Source organism: Haliotis rufescens, unplaced genomic scaffold (genome assembly GCF_023055435.1).
Source record: "Haliotis rufescens isolate VD_foot unplaced genomic scaffold, xgHalRufe1.0.p SCAF_57, whole genome shotgun sequence".
Lineage (NCBI taxonomy): Eukaryota > Metazoa > Mollusca > Gastropoda > Lepetellida > Haliotidae > Haliotis > Haliotis rufescens.
In genome coordinates this window covers 834472-861496 of record NW_025964301.1, presented here as the reverse complement: position 1 = coordinate 861496, position 27025 = coordinate 834472, and the positions used below count along the sequence as shown (strand labels likewise).

The 27025-nt window shown below is 42.8% G+C and overlaps 1 protein-coding gene across 1 annotated transcript; it reads right to left on the bottom strand.

Moving 5' to 3' along the window:
* Nucleotides 1-1644: 1644 nt before the first annotated feature.
* Nucleotides 1645-22544, bottom strand: LOC124137821 (merlin-like). Its single transcript, XM_046504288.2, has 15 exons — nt 22315-22544; nt 19452-19580; nt 18382-18588; nt 15031-15182; nt 12690-12765; nt 11573-11707; nt 11236-11310; nt 10820-10933; nt 9574-9696; nt 9025-9156; nt 8273-8358; nt 7809-7923; nt 7486-7637; nt 5494-5653; nt 1645-2734 (listed from the first exon to the last, which is right to left on the bottom strand). Exons 1-15 carry the CDS (start codon nt 22411-22413, stop codon nt 2684-2686), a joined length of 1806 nt encoding a protein of 601 aa, XP_046360244.1. The 5' UTR covers nt 22414-22544; the 3' UTR covers nt 1645-2683.
* Nucleotides 22545-27025: the final 4481 nt, after the last annotated feature.

Below are 27025 nucleotides of genomic sequence, written 5' to 3'. Positions count from 1 at the left end.
AAAATTTTGAAAACTGAACAAACTAACAATCCGGAATGTCTAATATATGGTTGAAATTATATGGTAGTGCTTCCTACGTACTGTGCAACGCCTCCTCTGTTCAAATGTTTATCCCACGGCAGCGAGAGATAGTTTTGACGGAATCAGTCGTACGAGCTGTAATTGTCGTTCAGAATACCCTGTGTTAACGTTTTCGAGGTTGCATGATCAGAAAACCCATTCCGAGTGTCACTTTCATGATCTGGTAAGCGACGCTTTGATTGGTCAAATGAAAGGTCGTTCTGATGTGACCCTTAATGGGATGTCCTCAGACCTTTGTTTAGTGATAGCGAGAACTAAGATCTGATTTCAATGAGATTGAACTAATGTTATGGTTTATAACAGTAATTTGTAGATCACTGATAACTGGACCAATAAAGAGCAAGAGGTCTTAATGCCCGGGATAGACACGGCCTCTGGTCTCTTTGTCCGAGACCCGTGAAAATCTAGAGGGACTGGTTGTTTTATTCCAAAATCTAGTTATTTATTAACAAGTCCCAAATGAGCTTCAGCTTACTTGTATATGACCAATGGTGTCTACCCTAAATGCTAAATTTACATCATTGCACTGAATGCAAGAACTACCGTAAAATGAACTTTTGAACAAAATAATAATTATTTTTCCAAGTTAGCCTGTTAGTTAGTTAGGTGCTTAAAAGTACACACAATTTATGGATAAGAACTTCCCTAATTACTGTAAAGGCGAAGTTTCGGTATTGATCCTTAAACCGTTGTTAAGCTGTATAAGGATCTATTCCAAATGTCACCTCTACAGTAATTAAAGAAGTTCTTATCCATAAATTGTGTCAACTGTGTCATCTGTCAACTTCTAAGAAATGCCTATCAAACAATTCAAAGGAGCTAAGTTTATAATCCTAGATATATCCCTGTCTTCATTGGCTTGATGAGCTAAAGCTTCCCCCAGGAGATGACCCACGTCCCTCTATAGAGTACAATTACCGTATATGACTAAATAAGCGGCACTGCAGTTATCGTGAGTTAGAGGTGGGTCATTGACCAGGTCAAACACAGTATTCAACTTCACAATCTACTGTAAACAAGATGATCTAGCCAGATCCATTCCAATCCTTTGGCTCTAATTCGTCAAACATAATGCCCTAAGTTTGGTGGGATTCACAGAAAGTCAGAAATTACTGCCAAGCGAGATCATATAAACTACCTTTGTGATGCAGTGAGCTGCATGGCACAGGTGAGCTCTTCCACCGGACGTTATTGGCAGAATTTCTGTACATTTGTTCTTGGAGTCTTCAGAATACAGGTATGACACTTTACACAAGGCACTGTTCTCGCAATATGGACAGACAGGCACTGAATTCTGATGTGAACGAGTCTCTCTCTGTAGGAGGAAGGCATTTGTTCTCTCTCATACACAAATCAGGAACATGGGCTCACTCGGCCATAAGAACATAAATCGATGATGGAAGAGTGAGTGAGTGAGCGAGTTGGGTTTAACGCTGTTTTTAAGAGTATTCCAGTTATATCATGGCGTGTCAGCTTACTGTGGGAGGAAAGCTCGAAGTGATGCAGGTCTTAGACGTTTACCTCTTCGGTGAAACCACAAGAACGGGTATGGTGCTGACAAACCTAGAAACATAATCAGGGCGAACCGGGATTCGAACCCACAATAAGAGGTTTCTGGCATCGTCAAGGGACGCAACTCTGCACAGCGAATCGCGGCGCCTTAGGCGACTGGGCCACCCATACCCCCCCAATGATGCGAGAACTGCACAGACCGACTTTGTTGTGGTACCATGTTCGTCGTTCTAAAACGTCATTAAACCGTCCTCACACATCTATATCATTCCCTGTCAAACGTCCAATAGCTCATCCTGATACCATATTCTTCATCCATATTATAACTTTTTTCACATGGAATCACAAAATATATTTCCTTTTTTGATAAAATGTCTCCAAATTCACACCAAAAGCTTTAAATAGATCAATGTACAATATAAAATGTCAGTGATTCAAATATCAAGAGACGCTTTCGTCACAAATTAGGACCAGTCCTACGTTTAGTGGCTATCACAAAACCACATCTCTCACTGTCATCCACATGTAGTTATCTTCCCTACAATGACATGTCTCTTGCCCATGAATTTTGACCATCTAGCATATCACTGTCAGTCTACCTACGAATAGGTATCCCGCCAGGCAATGATCGTCCCCCTACATTCCACTCACTCGTCACACCCCATCAAATCTCACTCGTACTTCACACAGCTAAAACTCAATCATGAATAAAACCAACTGTAGCTGCCATTACATCTTCAATCTACCTTCAAGTAGGTACCACAATCCTTCATCATTCATGCATGCCACACACTTACCACTGTCAACAGATCTAGGACATTCTGGTTCTACCTGTGTACAACTACTGCATACGCTTGTCATGTCTCATCCACTTTTAAAAGTGGCACACATTTTGGCACATGGGCAAAAAGAAGCTATTTGCTAGCACGAAAGACAACCGGTGATGTTGGACAATCATCATGGCGGGTGGGTATCCATCCATTCAGCGTTACCATGGTATCACGTTTCCATGGAAACCAGAGTCCTGATGGTCGTCAAGGACATCGACAAGATGGAGCACCCTTTGGTACAGGAAGACGGCTTGCCGGAATCATAATTCCTCGAAAAATGCAACACGTGCATTAGAAGTACTCGCACCAATCTGAAATAAAGTGAGTGAAATTTAATTTCAGAGCCCACTTTCACAAAGCAGTCTTAGCGCTAAGATTATTTTAGCCTGTGTTAAAGTATGGGAGTTACAATAATCTTTGCAGTGAGACTATTTCAGCCTATGTTAAAATGTGCAAGTTAGTATTATCCTAGCACTGAGGCTTTATGAGTCAATGTTAAAGTATGGGAGTTACAATGGTCTAAAGATAACTTGCAAGTCAGTAGCTTTCAGTTTAAGGGACGAGCAGTATTCAAACCAATTAAGGCCAGGGTATAACTAATACGTGTTTCACTTTGTGTCTTCATCTGGACTTAACCACAGCTCATCAGTATTATGGAATGCAATCCAATTTGTGCTGTGAGTCAGATGGATTTAATGGCACTCTGAACAGTATTTCAGTTATGTCATGGCATGTCAGCATAAGGTGATACAGGTCACAGGGATGGTGAAACACACTTGCATCTAGGTGACAGGCACCATTAGGGGACCAGTACCATTAGGTGACCAGTACCATTAGGTGACAGGCACCACTAGGTGACCAGTACCATTATGTGACCAGTACCATTAGGTGACAGGCACCACTAGGTGACAGGCACTACTAGGTGACAGGCACTACTAGGTGACAGGCACCACTAGGTGACAGGCACTACTAGGTGACAGGCACCACTAGGTGACAGGCACTACTAGGTGACAGGCACCACTAGGTGACAGGCACTACTAGGTGACAGGCACCACTAGGTGACCAGTACCATTAGGTGACCAGTACCATTAGGTGACAGGCACCACTAGGTGACCAGCACCACTAGGGGACCAGCACCACTAGGTGACCGGGACCACTAGGTGACAGGCACCACTAGGTGACCGGGACCACTAGGTGACCAGCACCACTAGATGACAGGTACCATTAGGTGACGAGCACCACTAGGTGATAGGCACCACTAGGTGACCAGCACCATTAGGTGACAGGCACCACTAGGTGACCAGTACCATTAGGTGACCAATACCATTATGTGACAGGCACCACTAGGTGACAGGCACCACTAGGTGACCAGTACCATTAGGTGACCAGTACCATTAGGTGACAGGCACCACTAGGTGACAGGCACTACTAGGTGACAGGCACCACTAGGTGACCAGTACCATTAGGTGACCAGTACCATTAGGTGACAGGCACCACTAGGTGACCAGCACCACTAGGGGACCAGCACCACTAGGTGACCGGGACCACTAGGTGACAGGCACCACTAGGAGACAGGCACCACTAGGTGACCGGGACCACTAGGTGACCAGCACCACTAGATGACAGGTACCATTAGGTGACGAGCACCACTAGGTGATAGGCACCACTAGGTGACCAGCACCATTAGGTGACAGGCACCACTAGGTGACCAGTACCATTAGGTGACCAGCACCATAAGGTGACAGGCACCACAAGGTGACCAGCACCACTAGGGGACCAGCACCACTAGGTGACAGGCACCACTAGGTGACCAGTACCATTAGGTGACCAGTACCATTAGGTGACTGGCACCACTAGGTGACCAGTACCATTAGGTGACCAGTACCATTAGGTGACAGGCACCACTAGGTGACCAGTACCATTAGGTGACCGGCACCACTAGGTGACCAGTACCATTAGGTGACCAGCACCACTAGGTGACAGGCACCACTAGGTGACCAGCACCACTAGGTGACAGGCACCACTAGGGGACCAGCACCACTAGGTGACCAGTACCATTAGGTGATAGGCACCACTAGGTGACAGGCACCACTAGGTGACCGGGACCACTAGGTGACCAGCACCACTAGATGACTAGCACCATTAGGTGACGAGCACCACTAGGTGACTGGCACCACTAGGTGACTAGCACCAGTAGGTGACAGGCACCACAGTCACCACTAGGTGACCAGCACCATTAGGAGACAGGCACCACTAGGTGACCAGCACCACTAGGGGACCAGTACCATTAGGTGACAGGCACCACTAGGTGACAGGAACCACTAGGTGACCAGGACCATTAGGTGACCAGCACCATTAGGTGACCAGGAGACCATGACTAAAGGGTGCATCTCTGTACTACGCCTGTTCAAATAACAAGCCACCCAAAACATCAAGCTCAGAGAGAAGAGCATATAGGTTGCAGCAGGATCACGAGGGGTACATGGTGAGTGGTATAAAACCTAATTAGGGATGTATAAAACCCCATGTACCCCGAGTGATCCTGCTCCAACGTATTTATCTTACCGACATGTTTTAATGTGACATTGCAAAAGGATTCAAACAAATTCAAAATTGATAGAAAACAGCTGCTCAATTGAGCTGAGCTATGTCACATGACTTCCATTGACTCGGAAAAAGCATGCAGCTTTTTGCTTTGAAGCAGGGTATAAGGGATTATTCCTCCTGTCAGAAATCCACGTGCAGCCTGACTCTCTCATGGCGGGGTATAAGAGATTTATTCCCCCACTGAGAAATGTATTCCCCTCCAAGGTGTGATACACAATATACCTTATCAAGGTCACGTGGACCAGTGAGATCTCATCATTCTGACATGGAGGTATGATAAAAGGTAATGTTTGGCATAATTCATATTTATATGACATGATACTAGAATCTTTACAATTTGTGATACTTAGCTGTTATGATTTATTGGCATAGTGAATGAAAATAGGTTCACTGTCAACGCTTGAGTAACATGTAAAACTTTGGCAGTAATTTTCTCCTGGATTTGACTGTGTGGGAATTGTACCTTTCTGAGAGTGGAGTACTTGGTGTCCCCTCTCTGCATGATCTCCTCATGGAGTCGGTCGAAGTCTGTCTGTCGGTCCTCCACCTTCAGCACCTCGATCTCCGTCTTCAGCTCCTTCAGCTGCTCCTGCAGGTTCTTGCTCTTCTCCATGTACTCCTGCCTGAAACACACGTCACACACATGTACACATGTACACGCATCACACACATGTACACACATCACACACATGTACTCCTGCCTGAAACACACGTCACACACATGTACACGCATCACACACATGTACTCCTGTCTGAAACACACGTCACACACATGTACACACATCACACACATGTACTCCTGCCTGAAACACACGTCACACACATGTACTCCTGCCTGAAACACACGTCACACACATGTACTCCTGCCTGAAACACACATCACACACATGTACTCCTGCCTGAAACACACGTCACACACATGTACTCCTGCCTGAAACACACATCACACACATGTACTCCTGCCTGAAACACACGTCACACACATGTACACGCATCACACACATGTACACACATTACACACATGTACACGCATCACACACATGTACACACATCACACACATGTACTCCTGCCTGAAACACACGTCACACACATGTACACGCATCACACACATGTACACGCATCACACACATGTACACACATCACACACATGTACTCCTGCCTGAAACACACGTCACACACATGTACACGCATCACACACATGTACACACATCACACACATGTACTCCTGCCTGAAACACACGTCACACACATGTACACGCATCACACACATGTACACGCATCACACACATGTACACACATCACACACATGTACTCCTGCCTGAAACACACGTCACACACATGTACACGCATCACACACATGTACACACATCACACATATGTACTCCTGCCTGAAACACACGTCACACACATGTACACGCATCACACACATGTACACACATCACACACATGTACTCCTGCCTGAAACACACATCACACACATGTACACACATCACACACATGTACTCCTGTTTGAAACACACGTCACACACATGTACACACATCACACACATGTACTCCTGCCTGAAACACACGTCACACACATGTACACACATCACACACATGTACTCCTGCCTGAAACACACGTCACACACAGGTACACGCATCACACACATGTACTCCTGCCTGAAACACACGTCACACACAGGTACACGCATCACACACATGTACTCCTGCCTGAAACACACGTCACACACATGTACACACTTCACACACATGTACTCCTGCCTGAAACACACGTCACACACATGTACACACATGTACTCCTGCCTGAAACACACGTCACACACATGTACACGCAACACACACATGTACTCCTGTCTGAAACACACGTCACACACATGTACTCCTGCCTGAAACACACATCACACACATGTACTCCTGCCTGAAACACACGTCACACAAATGTACACACGTCACACACATGTACTCCTGCCTGAAACACACATCACACACATGTACTCCTGCCTGAAACACACGTCACACACAGGTACACACGCCACACACATGTACTCCTGCCTGAAACACACGTCACACACATGTACACGCATCACACACATGTACTCCTGCCTGAAACACACGTCACACACATGTACTCCTGCCTGAAACACACGTCACACACATGTACACGCATCACACACATGTACTCCTGCCTGAAACACACGTCACACACAAGTACTCCTGTCTAAAACACACATCACACACGTACTCCTACCTGAAACACACGTCACACACAGGTACACACGTCACACACATGTACTCCTGCCTGAAACACACGTCACGCACATGTAGTTATTGTACTCAGGTCCCTACCTCTCCTTCTCTATCTCCAGTGCCAATACCCCTACCTCTCCTTCTCTATCTCCAGTGCCAATACCCCTACCTCTCCTTCTCTATCTCCAGTGCCCATATCCCTACCTCTCCTTCTCTATCTCCAGGGACAGCTGGTCCATGTCCCCCGGCAGATGCTCCACTGGCATCTGTGGGGGGGGTGGAGGCGTGGGGGTCAGTATCGTGTGGTCAAGCTTCAGCTCGTTCATTTCTGGAGCCATGTGGTAACTGTGAAAACTCTGAAAATATGTGTACTGGTGAAAAAATGTATTCATTACAACTCTGGATATTCCTTTTCATAATTGCAATAGCATTAACGTTAGATTTAATATATAGATTTAATGGAGGCAATAGGAATAACATTTCAATGTATTATTCCAATCTCACTGATGAGAAGACAGGTAAGTTACCCCAGCACTGTAGGGGATGTTGGTCCGAGATACCTCCAGGAGCTTATCCTTGGCAAACTTCTCTGCGATCCTAGCATGAAGCAGTTCGTCCTTCAGGGTCTCTGCTTCCTTGGCTCTTGGGAAAACAAACAAACCAATCATCAACACACACGTCATATTGAGTACTGCTATATTATACTGCAAATTCCTGTTTATGCCCCAGCCTGTCCTCCAACACACCCCTGACCTGTCCACAACACCCCCCTGACCTGTCCACAACACACTCCCTGGCCTATCCCCAACACACACCTTGGCCTATCCCCAACACCCCCCTGACCTGTCCCCCAACACACCCCTGGCCTGTCCCAAACACCCCCTGACCTGTCCCCCAACACACCCTTGGCCTGTCCCTAAGACACCCCTGGCCTGTCCCCAACACCCCCTTGGCCTGTCCACAACACCCCCCTGGCCTATCCCCAACACACCTCCTCTCCGAGTCCTCCAGGAGTTTGGCTGCTATCATCTCTGCCTCCCTGGCCCGGTGCTCCATCAACAGCCTCTCCTCCTCCGTCTGAATACACACAAGAAGCAGCTGTACTTGTAGCAGGCTTCCACAAAATACATGCTACACCACTCAAACAAAGCTAACACCCAATTACTTCATATGACCATAGTTAACCTTTCATGGCTGGGGGGTATTGCAACACACAGCCTTCCAATTCTGATGTTCTTTAACTTGTTTTGAGTACAAAGTAGACACAAGTTATGTCAAGCAAGACAACGGTATAAGGATCTATCCCGAAACGTCACCTTTACAGTAATTAAAGAAGTTGTTATCCATAAATTGTTTCTACATTGTCATCCAACAACTTCTAAGTAATGCCTATCAGTGAGTGAGTGAGTTTGGTTTTATGCCGCACATCACAATATTCCAGCAATATCACGGCGGGGGGACCAGAAATGGGCTTCACACATTGTACCCATGTCGGGAATCGAACCCAGGTCTTCAGCGTGACGAGCGAACACTTTAACCACTAGGCTACCCGACCGCCCTTTAATGCCTACCAAAGAATTGTTTTGAGCAGAATATGTTCAGTAGCCAACAGGACTAGTGACACTAGACACATTGCCAGTATTACAGAAAATGTGCACAACAAATTGGAGGCTGGTTGGACCACGTTAATGTGTTAATGTAAGCATAGAACACAGAATATAAAAGCTTATGAAAGCTAAAGACCTTTATTGCAGACACTTTGATCCGATGGACTTCATTTTCTGCTTCTTTTGATTTTTCTCTCAACAACAGAGCCTCCTCATCCATGATGCGAACCTTCTCTGCCAACAAGTCTGCCGTCTCCTCCGAACGCATCTACACAAGCAGAAGCAACAAACTCAATATTTCATAGGCCGATACCATCAGCCAATGTCAAGCCGTTACAGAAACATCGTATCAGGGTTCAGTGATCACAATGGCCTGGTGCCATACGAACGCATCTACACAAGCACAAGCAACAAACTCAATATTTCATAGGCCGATACCATCAGCCAATGTCAAGCCGTCACAGAAACATTGTATCAGGGTTCAGTGATCACAATGGCCTGGTGCCATACGTGCACTGACATGTGAAATGGGGCATTCAAATTAGCAGTAAGGGCCCTTCCTTCTGTTGTGCCAGAATCATAGATGGCACGATAAATGTTATAATCCTAATATCGAGGTATGTCCGAATCTGATTACGACAGTACTGACAGTGACGTAGAGCTCCCAGAATGCAGTGTGACTGACCAGAGCTTCCTGCGACATGCGGACCTCATCTTGCAGCTGCATCAACCGCCGCTCCAGGTCCTCCTTCTCCCGCATCATCTCTTCCCGCATCTGCTTCTCCTTCGCCAGCCGCGCCCGGTCCAGCTGCAGCAGCAAACACACCATGATGAAATACATCATCGATCAGCCGGTGTAGCATGTCAACATTCTATACTAAAACCCTGGACCCACTGCTTCCTTTTGAGCCCAGTTCAAATGATCTGGTTGGTTTGTTGTTTAATGACGCACTCAGCAATATTCCAGCTATATGACAGCAGTCTGTAAATAATCGAGTCTGGACCAGACAATCCAGTGATTGACAACATGTCACAACACTAACATGAGACTACAAATCAAATTCAATCCATGTGCAGTGATTTCACTAAAAGCAAATAACATGATGACAATTTCACGATTTTATCTTAACTATGTGTTACACTTTGATAGGACAAGGTTAAATATTATTACAAAATATATCAAATGATATTTTGGATGGAAATCAGTCTACATTCTAGAACGTGAATTAATGTGTGAGATTCTTTTGGGAGTTACTGATGAAGAGCGATGAAGATTGTGACATCACTTCCTGTGTTCAAAATTAAGGGGAGTCCAAGGGTCGCCCGATTCCGAGCCTGACCCACATGTTTCTGAGCCTGACCCACCTGTTTCCTAGACTGACCCATCTATTTCCTAGACTGACCCATCTGTTTCCTAGACTGACCCATCTATTTCCTAGACTGACCCATCTGTTTCCTAGACTGAGCCACCAGTTTCCGAGCATGACCTACTTGTCTCCAAGATTGCCCACCTGTTTTCGAGCCTGACCCACCTGTTTTCGAGCCTGACCCACCTGTTTTTGAGCATGACCCACGAGTTTCCGAGCATGACCCACCTGTTTCCGAGCATGACCCACCTGTTTCCGAGCCTGGCTCACCTGTTTCCGAGCATGACCCACCTGTTTCAGAGCCTGACTCACCTGTTTCCGAGCATGACCCACCTGTTTCCGAGCATGACCCACCTGTTTCCGAGCCTGACTCACCTGTTTCCGAGCCTGGCTCACCTGTTTCCGAGCATGACCCACCTGTTTCAGAGCCTGGCTCACCTGTTTCCGAGCCTGACTCACCTGTTTCCGAGCCTGGCTCACCTGTTTCCGAGCCTGACCCACCTGTTTTCGAGCATGACCCACCTGTTTCCGAGCATGACCCACCTGCTTCCCAGACTAACCCACCTGTTTCCGAGCCTTTTCTTCGCGTGCTTGGGCCTTCATCTGCTGAGTTTCCATGGAGTCCGGTTTCCGCCTCCGCATGAACAGTTCATGGTTGCCCACACACAGCTCCAGGATCTGCACACCAGGATCACATGTCACAATAACGACGGCAGGGATGCTCTCATTGCAAAGTAGTTTGAAACACTTTTGCAGTTTAAAATCACTGACATGCACAATTGGAAAAGAAAAAGCCTTAGCTCCAACGTTCTGACACATCATGAAATAGTTCTTGATAATCTTATCCCAGATAACTTGATTTATTACTGAATCGTTTGGGAATATCACATCCACATTTAAATAACTTTAAAAACTTTCAAGTGTGGTATCTATCATCATCATCATCATCATCATCACCACCATCATCATGTCATACCTACCAACTTATTAATCCTCAGCTTTGGAGCATAGAAAGTAAAATCAGCCGCACCCTTGCCAACATTTTTTATAAGAAACTGCAATAAATGAGAAAAATTTGAATCAAAAACTTACAGGAAACAAATTCTAAAAAAAGTAAAAACACAGGTTCTCAGTCTAATTCTTGCATGCTTGCAAGTAATTTATTAACATGTAAAAACAATTTCTCTACAATGAATTTGGAAACTACTCAATTCTGAATTTTCAATCAAAGGTTGCAAATCCCAACAAATGCATTAATTCAGAGGCTAATATTTATATTGAATTATAATATCTTTGAATACTTATGATAATGATTACCTTCTTGTCCTTGAATGAGATATTCTTGATTTCACTCCAGGGGAATGTTATCTTGGGTGTCAGCCTGTTGTCCCGCTCGTAGATGTTGATCCCCCGAGCGTCCACACCCAGCCACAGATCTGTATGCTTCTTATTCTGATGCCATAAAAACATACAATTCAATTTGCTTTAACCATTCATTTTTAACGGTTTCGACCCCTAGTGGATAGAGCATCTGCCTGGAGAGCGAAAAGTCAGGGTTCAATTCCCTGGCCATGTCATTCCAAAAGACATCAAAAGATTGTACTTGTTACCCTGACTGGCATTTTGCATTAATGGGACAAAACAAGGACCTTTCGGGCTCAGAGTCAGTATACTGTGTCTGAGTAGGGTATCCTTGTTAAACTGAGGTATGGTATCTCAGTGAGCTAGCACTTTGACAGTCATTACTCCAGTGAGTGAGTGAGTTGGGTTTAACGCCGCTTTGAACAGTATTCCAGTCATATCGCGGCGTGTCAGCTTAATGTCGGAGGAAAGCCCGAAGTGATGCAGGTCTCAGACGTTTACCACTTCGGTGAAACCCACGAGCACAGGTATGGTGCTGACAAACCTAGAAACATAATTGGGGCGAACCGGGATTCGAACCCACAACCATAGGTTTCTGGCGTGCCCAAGGGACACAACTGTGCACAGCGAATCGCCGCACCTTAGACGACTGGGCCACCCGTGCCCCCCATTACTCCAGACTAGTTCAAGCACATACAAAAGATTTGGGACAGTTGGCAGCTATGCACGTTTAGTAACAATCATCAAATAAAACAAAAGATAAAGTCCATGGCATTGTGGTAGTACAGCTCCACTGGAGGATCTGCTTTGTCAACTAGATGCTTATTACACATCAACATGTTACTAGACAAGATCAGTCACACATACTCTACCTATTATTTCAATAAGCTTTAATAGACACAGATGTTGTATTGAAATAGTAACCATGGATCTCAATGCTTTGGTTTGTTTGGTTGGTTCGACAAGCATAGTCACCTTTTACGTCAAGCATTGGTTGCTGAAGACCTATTCTACCCCGGAATCTTCACGGGTCAGATCTTCATGCAGTCGGACACATTCTTCCTATTCTTACCTTAATCTGAAAGTAGTTTACTCCGTACATCTCAAAGTCCTGGGCTATCTTCAAGTACTCAATCTCAGCTTCATCTCTGCAACACACAATCACAACAGATGTTAGTGAATGAGTATAGCAATTTAGCACTTTCAGCAATATTCCAGCAATATCACGGCTGGGGACACCAGAAATGGCTTTCACTCACCGTAGCCATGTTGGGATTCGAACCTGGGTCTTCGGAGTTTATGGGCAAACGCTCTAACCACTGTCCTCGCCCACCACCCCACAACAGCTATTAACAATCACTGTTTACACACTTAAGTCAGTTTTCGATGGCTTTCATATATTGCAGCACAACAAACCAACAGATGTAACTAAATGTTGCTGGGCACTTTCATTTAAAAAAGAATATAATAAAATAGATATTAATTTGTTTAGTGTTTAACCAAGTTAGTATTTAATTTGCATGACTTTCGACCTCTATTTGAACTAGACTGACTATTTCTACTGTCAACAACTTCTTGGGGGGCATGGGTGGCCCAGTCGTCTAAGGCGCCGCGATTCGCTGTTCAGAGTTGCATCCCTTGGGCACGCCAGAAACCTATGATTGTAGGTTCGAATCCCGGTTCGTCCCAATTATGTTTCTAGGTTTGTCAGCACCATACCCGTGCTCATGGGTTTCACCGAAGTGGTAAACGTCTGAGGCCTGCATCACTTCGGTCTTTCCTCCCACATTAAGCTGACACGCGGCGATATGACTGGAATACTGTTAAAAGCGGCGTTAAACCCAACTCACTCACTCACTCAACAGCTTCTTGTGACAGTAAGTATAAGCTTTGATCTGCGTCATCTATAGCCATGCTTCTAGTAGTAGTAACTCACAGAAGCATCACAAATCTTTTATTTTTAGACCTTTGCTTTCTTTTCTCAAAACAACACTTTCAGTTTCACTGCTACAATAACAGCAAAGTGATGGAGTTAGTTTTGGTTTAACGCCTCTTTGAACAGTATTCCAGTTATATCACAGTGTGTCGACTTAATGTGGGAGGAAAGCCAAAACTGATGCAGGTCTCAAAACGTTTAACACTTTGGAGAAATCCACGAGCACGGCTACGGTGATGACAAACTGACAATCATAGGTATCTGGCATGCCCAAGGGAAGCAACTCTGTTCAGCTAATTTGCAGTGCCTTAGACGACTTGAATAACAGTAAGGATGATTTGCATGTAATTCTACCATGACATTTTAGAACCCTGCATTCTGATTGGTCAGCCAATGATATCACGTCTACATTCTACCATGACATCGAAGAATGCTTCATTCTGATTGGTTAAAATGAGTAATCAAATTTCCAGGCTTATTAAAATATATCGATAGCCTACGTTCCAAGAAATCTAAATGTTGTATTAAAAGAACTAAATCCGATAAAAGAGTCACTCACAGTTTTGTATAATTCCCTCATGAAATGAAGATCTAACATTCCTCACTAAGGCTCAGGCCTATAAACATGATAAATGTTGGCCAGAATACATTTTACCGGACACCTTCCTTTCGGTAATGGTTGTACTTTCCTTTCGGTAATGGTTGTGCTCCTTCCCTAACCATTGCTAGATTAACGGGGTTTCAGAGGCTTGCCAACACAACTGCCTTGAATTGAGTAAATGTAATTTTTAGCTACCAAAATTAATCGAAAATACTATGTTTCCTTAAATGTAGCTCCGATGGATGTCACTGACATGGTTGTCGTACGTCATTATGGAATTTCTATTTTTGAGTATTTTTTCGATGCTGGTGTCCAATTTTCAATGTTTATGAATTGCTCTGATATTCAATTTAATAATATTAAACCATACAAATGCACGCAGATATTTTTTCTGCGTATTTTTAGCTTTATCACCCTGTATTTCAAATAGTAAGTCGCGTGCAGATATATTTGAGCATCCAACAGACATAGCGGACAGGTGTCGGGTAAAAAGCATGTGTACCTAAACATTACTTTTACTCAAGTGAATGAGTGAGTTGGGTTTAACGCCGCTTTTAACAGTATTCCAGTCATATCACGGCCTGTCAGCTTAATGTGGGAGGAAAGCCCCAAGTGATGCAGGTCTTAGACGTTTACAATTTCGGTGAAACCCACGAGCACGGGTATGGTGCTGACAAAACTAGAAACATAATTTGGGCGAACCAGGATTCGAACCCACAATCATAGGTTTCTGGCATGTCCAAGGGACGCAACTCTGCACAGCGAATTGCAGCGCCTTAGACCACTGGGCCACCTGTGACCCCCATTTACTCAAGACAAAACATCTAAGCTTGTAAGTTATTCTCTATCTGCCAAGGCGTACTGACTGCCACCTACCTGGTCATGCCGCGGCGGTCAGCGTACCACACTTTGATTCTCTCCTCCCACATCTCGGGGGTCATCTGGTACTGGTCAATGACCCTCTGGGGCAGCAGGTCCTCACTGGCCAGCATCCCCGCCTTGTACGTCGAGGGGTCGTAGTCCCCATACTGCAACCCAGGTGGAATACAGTCACACTAGACTCTCGCCATTTTACATGTTTTTTCCATAAATGCAAAATGAAGTTACCTAATATAATATACATTTGAAAAAAAGAACTAACAGGCCTATAATAGGTTATTATGAAATTTAAAGAAAAAGGTACCACAGCAAAACTAAATTTCGGGGATTTCATAGTAAGTGGGTAATGTAAAAAAAATGTATTTGATGGAAACTAATCCCGGCTGTTTTTTGTTCGTTCCATCGTTAGTTCACTCGTATATTTATTTTACTTGTTTGGAAAGAAAGGGTATGACTGAGTGAGCAAATGAATTATATATATGTATATATAAAAAACAGAAATCTACAGCTATCTCCCCTACCATTTATGTTATTTTGTACATACTAGATTCTGTAATACAGAATTTAAAAAAAAATTGTAAAACAATTTTTAAACCCTGTGGGGATTCCTGGTTAAAATAGGTCCCTAGCAGCATACGCTGGTCTAAGAGGTGACCAAACTGACCGGGAGGCCAGACTTGGTGACTTGGGTGATAGCAAGTCCTCGTACTCCGAAGGCTCATAATATCGAACACTGGATTGTCGGGTCCAGATTTGATTATTTACATGCCACTGTCATATAGCTGGAATACTGCACATATGTTGCGCCCCACCAGTAAGTACCCATGAACCAAATTATAAAAATGACCGAGTAATGGCAAAAAAAGTGTTTTTCGCTTTTCAATATGGCGGCCATACTGACAATCGCACTTCAACTTCTTGAACAAATTTGGGTGTCATCTTTGGTGGGAACAAGATAGTGAAATTTCAGCTTCATTGGTCCAGGGGTGTCTGTTGTTGTTTGTTGTTTAACGCCGCACCTAGCAATATTCCAGCTATATGAAGGTCTGTATATAATTGTCTGGACCAGACAATCCAGTGATTGACACCATGAGGGTCGATGCACGCAAATGGGATACGATGACATGCATCAACCAAGTCAGTGAGCCTGACCACCCGATACCATTAGTTGCCTGTTAGGACAAGCATAGTCGCCTTTTACGGTAAGCATTGGTTGCTGAAGACCTATTCTACCCCGGATCTTTACGGGTCCCAGGGGTTTCTGAGGAGATGTTTACAGTGCCAGGAAATGTAGTGAGTGTTTGGGAACTATTCTGCAGCAGACACCCCACAGGGCTCACTTCCTCACAACCATGGTCTTAAGCCGCTTTTAGCAATATCACGGCAGAGGACACCAGAAATAGGCTCCACACATATACAGTCAAGTCTCGTTAATCCGACACTCGTTAATCCGACACTCGGCTTTATCCGACACAAATGATGGGAACCGATTGATTCAGTGCTATTTAGTCCTGTTAATCCGACATTCTCGCACTCCGACTCCGACACACCTAATTTGCAACGAATTACCGAAATCACTCATTAATCAGTCTCGATAATCCGACACAGTGATCAGCGTACTCCGTGGTCATCTGCCCGCGAGTACACAGCCAGTGTTTTGACACGCACTGGCTGCAGAGATTAACTTTCAATTAACAGGAAAAGCTATTCAAACCTGTATGTACAAAGCTATACAAATGTAGTTTACAAATTGAAGCCAGATTAATGTGCCAGTTTTAAATACGAACAGGTATATAAAACATGGTCGACTCACCATGGTGGACTGGTATGTAAACAAGAAAGCATGGATGACTTCATTAATATTCAAAGCCTGGCTACTGATCTTGGATCGGCAAATGCGATTGGAGCAATGCCACGTGGTATTGCTGTTGGACAACGCCCCATCCAATGCTACTGTCGACGTAACTAATGTGAAATGTCACTTGTGACGTGTGTCGTTGATGTGATAAATTCAGTGAGTAATGTCTCCATTGTTATGTATAAATGGGAAAATTATTATTATTATTGCACTGTCATTAATTATAAATTAAGGAATGAATGAATAAACAACATAACAATATTAATATTTCGTTTTTAATGATTTTATTACAAGGTACACACGGTTATTTTCTAATGTGAAGACGTCCGATTTTCGATCACAAATGAATTAATTTCGTTAATCCGACATACTCGTTAATCCGACACAATCATGTGCAACCAACGATGTCGGATTAACGAGACTTGACTGTACCTTTGTCAGGAATCAAACCCGGGCCTTCGGCATGATGAGTGTACGCCTTAACCACCAGGCTATCCCACCTCCCCTCACCACACCAAATACACAAGACTGGTTATTCAGGGTAGACCTTATCCTGTTAAAAACTGAATATTTTGTTCAGCTTGGAATATGCAGGGATTTAATAGGATTATAGTAGAAATGATATAGTTGGGTTCTGAACTTATGGTACATAATGCGAGGAGTACTTGCTTGGATTTATAGAGGGCTAAAATAAAGTCTGACACGTTTCGTTTTTATTTCCATTTTCCCCCCCAAAAATAAAAAATCATCCTTGAAAAAAAAGTGATCCAATATAGCACGCAGTTACTTCCCTTTACATGCGCACTGCTTTACTGCGGATCTCGTGTTATGGTCATGGCAGCAACAAGTTTGTAAGCTTGTTTATGTAGGGAGGCCCTTTCCCAGGTTGATGGTGCACTACTGTTTATTTGGGTACATACTAATTTGAACAATAAAAAAACCCAAAAAGAACCATCGCCCACCTGCACTATATTTTCAAAAGTCATTGCCTGAGAACCAATTTTTTTCATATTTTTTATGCCTAGGATTCCCTTCAGTACCCTTAGCAGGTTAAACTTGTAATTCTTATCAAAATTGGGATTTTTGTTAATGTTCTTTTTTTCTCAAATTAGGAGGTATTTTAACATTGCATTCAATGCAATAGTGTAAAACAGAACAAAAATGCTTTTTAATTCTGTTATCAGTGAAATACATGTCACCTTTGCAAAGCCAAAACACTGGTCATCGTTGCTCATGACTACAACAAGCGGGAATTTTGTTTCCAATTTTGGAATTTGTACTTGCAATGACTGCCGACTCTGAGCAGGTGCAGATAAATACCTGACTTCATGTCACAGAGACATGCGGTTCGATTCCCGACATGGGTACAATATGTGAAGCCCATTTCTGGTGTCCCCCGCCGTGATATTGCTGGAATATTGCTAAAAGCAGCGTAAAACCATACTCACTCACTCACTCACTCACAGAGACATGCGATTCCTAGCACTGACCTTGGCCTGCACGGCGTACGAGGCGAGCAGCACGGAGGCCTCGGGTGGGCAGTAGATGTCCATGTTGAGTATTGACTGCTTGACCTGCAGGAAGAACAGGTGCTGTGTGATCTCCTGGATCAACTCCTCCGACACGTCCTCTGGGTAAAACTTGGCCAGGAACTGAAACGGAATCGGAGTTTCCTTCCCAACATCCTGCCCTAGGACCTGCAACATCCAACACGCCATTATAACATGTCCGCCTTGTCCGACGCAGCGTTAGAAATTGGCACTAGTCCTGTAGTCCTCACCAAACTGCCCAATAGTAAAGGTATCCTAAGGACTAGTAGAAATTGGCCCATTTTAAGGCTTTTGCTATATGTTATCATTATAAGGACTAGTTGGCAAAAACTGTTAGTTTCTAACCCTGCCGACGTGTACACTATCAGACATCTTGACTGACATTGAATTCAGTTGTCTTGGACACGTGATCATGAAAGCTAATACGAATATTACAGACAGCAAAGATCTCATCTGTCAACTGCACAGGTAGAGTTATGAAAAAGAACTAATTTTAGGACTAAGCAAATAGTCCCTTTCAATATTCATTAGTCTTGATTTGCTTGTTGGTTTGTTGTTTAACACTGTACACAGCAATATTCCAACTATATGACAGCAGTCAGTATATAACTGAGTTTGGACCAGACAATCCAGTGATCGACATCATGAGCATCGATCTACCCAATTGGGATACGATGACATGCATTAACCAAGTCAGGGAGCCTCATCACCCGAATCCGTTGGTCGCCTTTTACGACAGGAATAGTCGCCTTTTACGACAAGAATAGTCGCCTTTTACAACAAGCATAGTCGCCTTTTACGACAAGCATAGTCGCCTTTTACGACAAGCATAGTCGCCTTTTACGACAAGCATAGTCGCCTTTTACAACAAGCATAGTCGCCTTTTACGACAAGCATAGTCGCCTTTTACGACAAGTGGTCCTATTCTCTACTCATATCTTCATGGCTCCAATATAGTCTTCAACTAACAGACTAATGGCCATGTCTATCCCTGTTTTCTATTTCTTTACCTTTTTATCAAACTTTAGCCATGCGATGTAGCCCTTGGAGTCGACAAACTGCAGCCCAAAGTACCACGTTTCTCTCAGGCCAATAGTGCGACACACCAGATCAAAAAGCTCCTTCCCCATGGCCTTGCTCTGTATCAAGATACATGATATATTGTAAATTTGTAAATCATGAATATAATGTGTCACCTAATTGATGCGAAAATCAACCCCTGGCCTAAAATCTGTCATGAAATTAATGCCAGTAGCCCTACCTTTGAGTTATAAAAACTGATCAGCAAATGATAACACAAAGACTGAAGAGTTTGAAAGACGCCGCCACAGGCAGTTGGCGACTGTCGAAACTGGTTGCTGAACTTGTGTAAATAAACTTGCTCCTACATCAGCTGTTGTGGCCAGTTCATAAAATCTGTGATATTAGCTATCAGACCCAGTCTAATAAAATGTATTTGAGGCTTTGTTCAGCAAATAATTGTCAGTATTCAATCCACATCTCTTGAACATGATGCAAGAATCATAATATAACTTCAAGCTGACAGTAAAACTCAATACTTTGGGCACAGACTGGTAATACATTCGCCAGCAATCGCCCCTTTCCGTAACCTGGAAGAAGACTTGTCCCCCTCATTCGACACCACTCGCCCCTTTCCGTAACCTGCAAGAAGACTCGTCCCCCTATTCACGAATGTTTTGTGCGAAAATACGACAAACCAATCAGAATGCACGTGTGATTTCAAGTTCTTCATTACAGAATCCCTCAGAAATAATTTTTGATTTTTGATGTCTTGCATCTAAAAATATACCCAAGACAGTCACACAGTTAAATGTGTTCACTCATACTGTATAATTCTGTATGTCCAGATGTGCTTTAAATTGCATCTGAAATATATATAATATATGGGGAAATATATGTGAACCATAACGCAACAAGTTGACAATTGTTTTAGGTGTGCCTGTTTGCGCTAAGACGGAACCCGATCGCAAAAATGGCCATGAGAGTGGCACGAGTCACTATTCGGCTTGTCCTGGAATAACACAAGTTGGTCACGAATGACTGGTAATATTTACCTATTCAGGTATCAACCATGGCAGTTATGACTATAGTCATTGACATGATTGAGAATATCTACACAAGAGTAGATAAGTGAAGAAATGTATGTTTATGTTTGCTTGTATCATGTGTATGAAATTGGAAGTCTACAATATATGACTTAAGATATTTATTGATGGTGCACTCAAAGAAACGAAATATTTTCATTTACAACATGTACAATGATTTAGGTCTTCTTCAGGCATGTAATCTTGCATATTTGTTTGTAGTTTTAAAGCCGGATTCTGCAATATTCTAGCTGTAAATAATAGAGTCTAGACCAGACAATCCAGTGATTAATATCATGAGCATCGATCTTCGTTATTGGGATACGATGACATGCACTAAACAAGTCAGCAAGCCTGACCACCCGATCCTGTTAGTCGTCTCATACAACAAGCACGGGTAGCTAAAGGTCGACCCATGAAGATCTGGTGTAGAATATGTCTTCAGTATCCCATGCTTGCCGTAAAAGGCGACTACCCTTGTCGTAAGAGGTGACTTACGGGATTGGGTGGTCAGGCTCGCTGACTTGGTTGCAGCATGTCATTGATCCCAATTGTATGGATCGATGCTCATGATGCCAATCACTGGATTGTCAGGTCCAGACTTGATTATTTACAGACCACCGTCATATAACTGGAATATTGCTGAGTGCGGCGTAACAAACCAACCAACCAATGCTAAAGGTCAGTTCTATCCCGGATTTTCTAAGGGATTCAGATATGAGGGATACACACACACATATATATAGGTTCAGTCATCATACACACATATATATATAGGTTCAGTCATCATACACACACATATATATATAGGTTCAGTCATCATACAGATAAATAGCAGGGATTTAGATACTTGACCAACGCCATAATTAGGGGTGACAGGAACTATTTTCACTATTGTGATAGTATAACCATGATAACAATAGTACCCCACACTATTACAATAGTATTGGGATAGTTGTCAACTAATACAATCGTATTGTGATACATGTAGTATAAACCAACTTTAAGGCTTGATAATTATATAACCAATGTGACAGAAATGAATAAATTATTGCAGACAATGTCAAAGTTAGCCATTTCCTTCCCTGTCACCACTCAATCCAAAGGAAATTACTCTAATCTAGTTGTTCTTATCCTTGCTATCCAAGTTTGAAATTCAACTGTAAAGTTGTCTGATGCATAAGATGTTTTATTTACAACTAATTGCAACTATTGAAATTATCAATTGCTACTCCTACTATTGACAATGCCATACAAATTGGCGTGTTTCATATTCCTATCGACACAGTACAGTTGTAGGGCAAACAATTGCAACACTTCAATAACTATATATATCGTCACACTCCTAATTATCATGTAAGACAATGACAAATATTTATAAACATTATTAAAATAAAGTGAAACGTAATATTCATATTGCTGTTAAAGAATTGACAAGCAACTACTAAATCGGTAAACTACTTAACTTGCTCTTTAGTAATGAATATGTGGATAGACATTTCATAAGGGAAATTAATGCTAATAAACATGTGAAACAGAAATTGGGTGGAAACGCCTACGCAAGTGCTTACATGATACTGACAGGTGATTTATTATGCCAATCCCAATCGTCATCATAACTAAAGACCGGTGGATTTCTAAAAATTTGATGACATCTTTGTCACCAGCTTCTCAGACTCGGCAGTTGTCATCATGTTAAATTTATAAATGAGTCGATATTTAAAATGATGCAAATCTCCTGTTTTCATCAAATCAATGGGCCCTGTACCTCAATCTCAAATTCCAGTTCAGCATCCATGGTCGTCACTCGGACAGGGAGGTTCTTGGAGTTGCCTCCCGACGATTTCTTCATTGAAACAAGAGGCATTTTCAATGTCTTATTCCCTCAACTCAGACTTTAAACGCCCGAAAGTTTTTAATCGATAGCCTTGTCATTTTGACACCCAAAATAGGAGTTTGTTGACTAACTCTTCATCACTTTCCTTCAATGTTGACTACCGGAAGTATATATTTTTATAATAAACTATTTTCCTAACAACTTCTTTTAGTTTCCACTTCCTGGATGAGGACCTGCTACTGGATGTGGGAATTATATTTCAGTAACTGTTCATATAATGACTCTTTGGTTTCCTTTTCTGTACGTGTTAAAAATATCGTCGAGTGTGGTGTCTCACTAGCTTTCATCATGTTAATTAAGACAACAAGTTCCAGTGCAAATATTTAGCTTTATTACATTTGCACTCGGAACTTGTTATCTTGAAACGCAAGTGAAATCAGCTGGCGAGACCAAAAGTTGATGAACAAAGAAACATATTACGTGAAACGCTTTCTTGGTTTGCGGTCATGTTGGCATCTTATATTCTTTTGGATGATATGGTCAATTTAATTTTTGTTTTCTTTTGACCGCGTGCATGTATGAGTTAGGAGAAAAATATACAGCATAATATGTGTATTTTTGTTCAGTTTCATATTTATACAGAAAACGATGGGTGTAATTCCGAAAGCCAAAGGCAATACTCTTTATCACATACAGACCACGGTAAGGCTATTTTTCAATTAAAGAGAGGCTGTTATGCTAATTTCTGGACTGGGTAATTAGTATTTCATGTGAAACTGTGACATTGGGGTGCATTGGGGTGCACCTCGGCAAAACGTCACCGATTTCTCTGGCGAAAACGGCTACTATGTGTCGGGCGAAAACGGCACCTCTATTTTTAATAATGATAAGAATGATTTTTGTAGTAATAGATATGGTTTATTTACATGTTATTTGATGTATGTGATGTATTTACACGGACAGGTAAGAAGTCCTCGGCAATCTGAAAATATGAATAAAAGTTAAAATACAATATTCGTTCTGGTACAAAATTGTGGTTATACAATAGCATTATGTAGTTTATTTTATTATTATTAGTACCTCGAAGTCCAAAGTCCTCGGCTCTTTGGGGCGCAACAGTTCCTGGCTTCAGTTCGCTATGCGAATGAGGGTTGAGTGGTTTTGGCGTCCTCCAGCCTGGTCAGGGTCGACGAGTCTCTGTTGAGCATCTTCAACGACACTGGCGCTCGATTTGTAGATGTTTTCAACAGCTTGTTCCTTTACCTAAAACATAATACGTTCATTACTCTACTGTAACAATAAACTATTCAACATGTAATTGAGAGCTTATTGTAAATTACCGAGAACAATTACACCAATCAGTTATAACAACAATATTAATACCTCAACTCGGACTTGAATTGCTGTCAACACTGTCCTGGTACCTGGTTAGGTACTCTCATTTCTTCTGCATCTTCTGATTGGAAACTGACATCAAAGTTACCGATCACCTCTTCAATGATGGGATCCACGCATCTCAAACAGCGGAAAGGGAAGTTTTCTTCTGTCCGGCAAATTTCTTTTTTACGGGCCACAGTTATCACATGATACAGCATATTGATAAGACTGGAAGTCGTTTCACCGATGTTTAAAAAAATTATTATTTAGGAGAGAACCAAAGAGACACGGAGAGCGTCTCAAAAATAAAACAGAATCACGCTTTTGGGCGAATGGTCAGACAGATAGACAGATAGTATGGTTATGTCTCACCTTGTGCGTACATACGATATAAAAGTATTCATGCAGACAAAGTAAAACATGCTCAAGCCACTCCTATAGGAGTTATGAGAGACAAGCATGTACATGCACATAAAAAAGGATACAGATAATATATTTAAAGTGTGTTCGCACATAACCAGTAGAGATAAAAGACTGAAAATATAATACGATAAGACACGAAGCATACTCTATATTAAGCGTGTATGCACACATTAAATATACAGGCATAAAAAATACAATTTATACATATACAGATACAGACATATATACACGCTCGTTAGTAGAATATCCTTGTAGGTTTCGCCTGAGTAAAATAACAGTGATGGGTTGCTAAAAATGTCACATAACTTCTGATCATTAGATAAATCTGTAAAGCCGTTAACTATTTCATTGCAACGTTGAAGAAAGGGTAAAGAAAAACTGGAACATGTAGGGCAGTTACAGTGAGTGAGTTGGGTTTAACGCCGCTTTTAACAGTATTCCAGTTATATCACGGCGTGTCAGCTTAATGTGGGAGGAAATCCCGAAATGATGCAGGTCTAAGACGTTTACCACTTCGGTGAAACCCACGAGAACGGGTATCGTGCTGACAAACCTAGAAACATAATCGGGGCGAACCGGGATTCGAACCATAGGTTTCTGGCGTGCCCAAGGGACGCAACTCTGCACAGCAAATCGCGGCGCCTTAGACGACTGAACCACCCGTGCCCCCTAGGGCAGTCAAAAAGAACCTGGATTTCGTTCTCAACAGCATTTTGGCAGGCGAAACAATATCTCTTACTAGGTGGTATATTTTCATATCTTCCTGTCTCTAGCTACACCACAAGGAGGGGCGGTCGGCTAGCCTAGTGGTTAGAGCGTTGGCACGCCACGCCGGAGAACCGGGTTCGATTCCCGACATGGGTACAATGTGTGAGTCCCATTTCTGGTGTCCCCCGCCGTGATATTGCTGGAATATTGCTAAAAGCGGCGTAAAACCATACTCACTCACTCACTCACTCCTGTCTCTAGCTACACCACAAGGAGGGGCGGTCGGGTAGCCTAGTGGTTAAAGCGTTCGCTCGTCACGCCGAAGACCCGGGTTCGATTCCCGACATGGGTACAATTTGTGAAGCTCATTTCTGGTGTCCCCCGCCGTGATATTGCTGGAATATTGCTAAAAGCGGCGTAAAAAACTCACTCACTACACCACAAGGAAACTGAGCTAGTGCACATCGGTTGCTTCTGCAGATACCTCTTACAACATAGTCTTCAACATGATAAAACATATTAAATGGTATACAGTAAACTACGGTTATAACGAACTCAAAGGGACCACTAATTTTAGTTCGTAATAACCGTAGTTCGTTGTAAGCATATATACAGCATATATACAACAAAAGGCCGGGACTAAAAAAATAAGTTCGTTATATCAGTCAGTTCGTTATAAACGTAGTTTACTACATATTTTTAGGCATATGTGAAGTTTATTATTGGATGACTCAGGCAGCCTCATCGGCAAACTCTACAAGTGTTAGAAAGCACTTCTGAAGTCCTTCGTGAGTTGGAATCTGACCTCTCCGTTGCCGGTTCTCCTCTACTTTGGGGGCCATTTGCCGCCTGCCTCACATGCACTGTGTCGCGTTGGTCTTCTGATCCATCTTCAGGACTGTCACGATCTCGTTCACACACCGGTGTGCCCTAGATACGATTTTCCTCAGACGTCCGTATCAGCTTTTATATTTATGTAATTTGTTATTTTCTTTTATATTATTTATAGAACAATAATTATTGTTTGATTTGCATTCTAGAAGTTGGTGAGTAAGTAATAAAACGTATGGATAACAACTTCTGGTTTAGCGACGTTACGATGGCGATTCTTACGCCGTTATGAAGCTGCAGTGACAACAACCAAGTGATGAGGGGTATGATATACATGTATGCAATATATGTTGTAATAAGAAGCAGATTAACATTGAAAACATCAGGTAATAGATAACAAGTAGCATACAGATAATTAGCCAATGTACAGTAATAATAACAAATAGCACACAGGTAGTGAAACACACGGGTAGTGAAGCCCGAGGTACAGCAAGGGTGAGGATTGAAGGGATTAAACAGTTATGACAAGCAGATTGAATCCTAATTAAAATAGTCTAATGCTTGATGAGGATTAAAGGGATTAAACAGTTATGACAAGCAGATTGAATCCTAATTGAAATAGTCTGTTACTTGATTACATCTTCATAGGCGGGCGGGATTTAATACCCTTGATCTCTGGTGATCAAGTTTTGTGACAGCGGATTTCTATAGCTTCTGAGATTTTTCTTTTGGTAAAGTCCTGATGTTTTTTAGTTGAGAGGATTAGGACTTTGCCAAACTGAATTTGATGGCTAGGTTTTTTTTTCGCTGGTGGTCTGAGAGTGATGATTTGCTGTCTGCTTTGGCGGTTGAAGTCATGGCGGTTGAATGCGGTATCTACTGGGCGGGACAGTCCACCAATGAACAAGTCACCACTGTCCAATTCATCTCCACACAGACCTAGAGTCAAGAGCACCTGCCCGAGCAGGGTGAGGTGAAATGGGGCTTAACGTCGCGTCCAAGATTATTGCACTTATATAGCGACGTGCATGCACGTGTATATGTGTGTGTGTGGCTTCTTGTACTAGTCCGGACTGATGCCGATTTATAGTGCTAGGACACTGAGATACCATTCCGCAGTTTAACATGAATACCCCACTCAGACACAGTATACTGACTCCGAGCCGACCAGTCCTTGTTTTAGCCCCTAATGCCGAGCGCAAGACATGGTAACAACAAGTACCATCTTTTAACGTCTTTTGGTATGACGCGGCCGGGGATCGAACCCCGGACCTACCGCTCTCCGGGCGGACGCTGTACCATT

Coding starts and splice junctions, on each gene's coding strand:
- LOC124137821 (XM_046504288.2), bottom strand. CDS start 22,413: ATGCCTCTTGTTTCAATGAAGAAATCGTCGGGAGGCAACTCCAAGAAC. Junction 7,924..8,272: donor CTGGAGGACTCGGAGAGGAG/GTGTGTTGGGGA, acceptor TGTTTTCCCAAG/AGCCAAGGAAGCAGAGACCC. Junction 5,654..7,485: donor CTGGAGATAGAGAAGGAGAG/GTAGGGATATGG, acceptor CGTGTGTTTCAG/GCAGGAGTACATGGAGAAGA.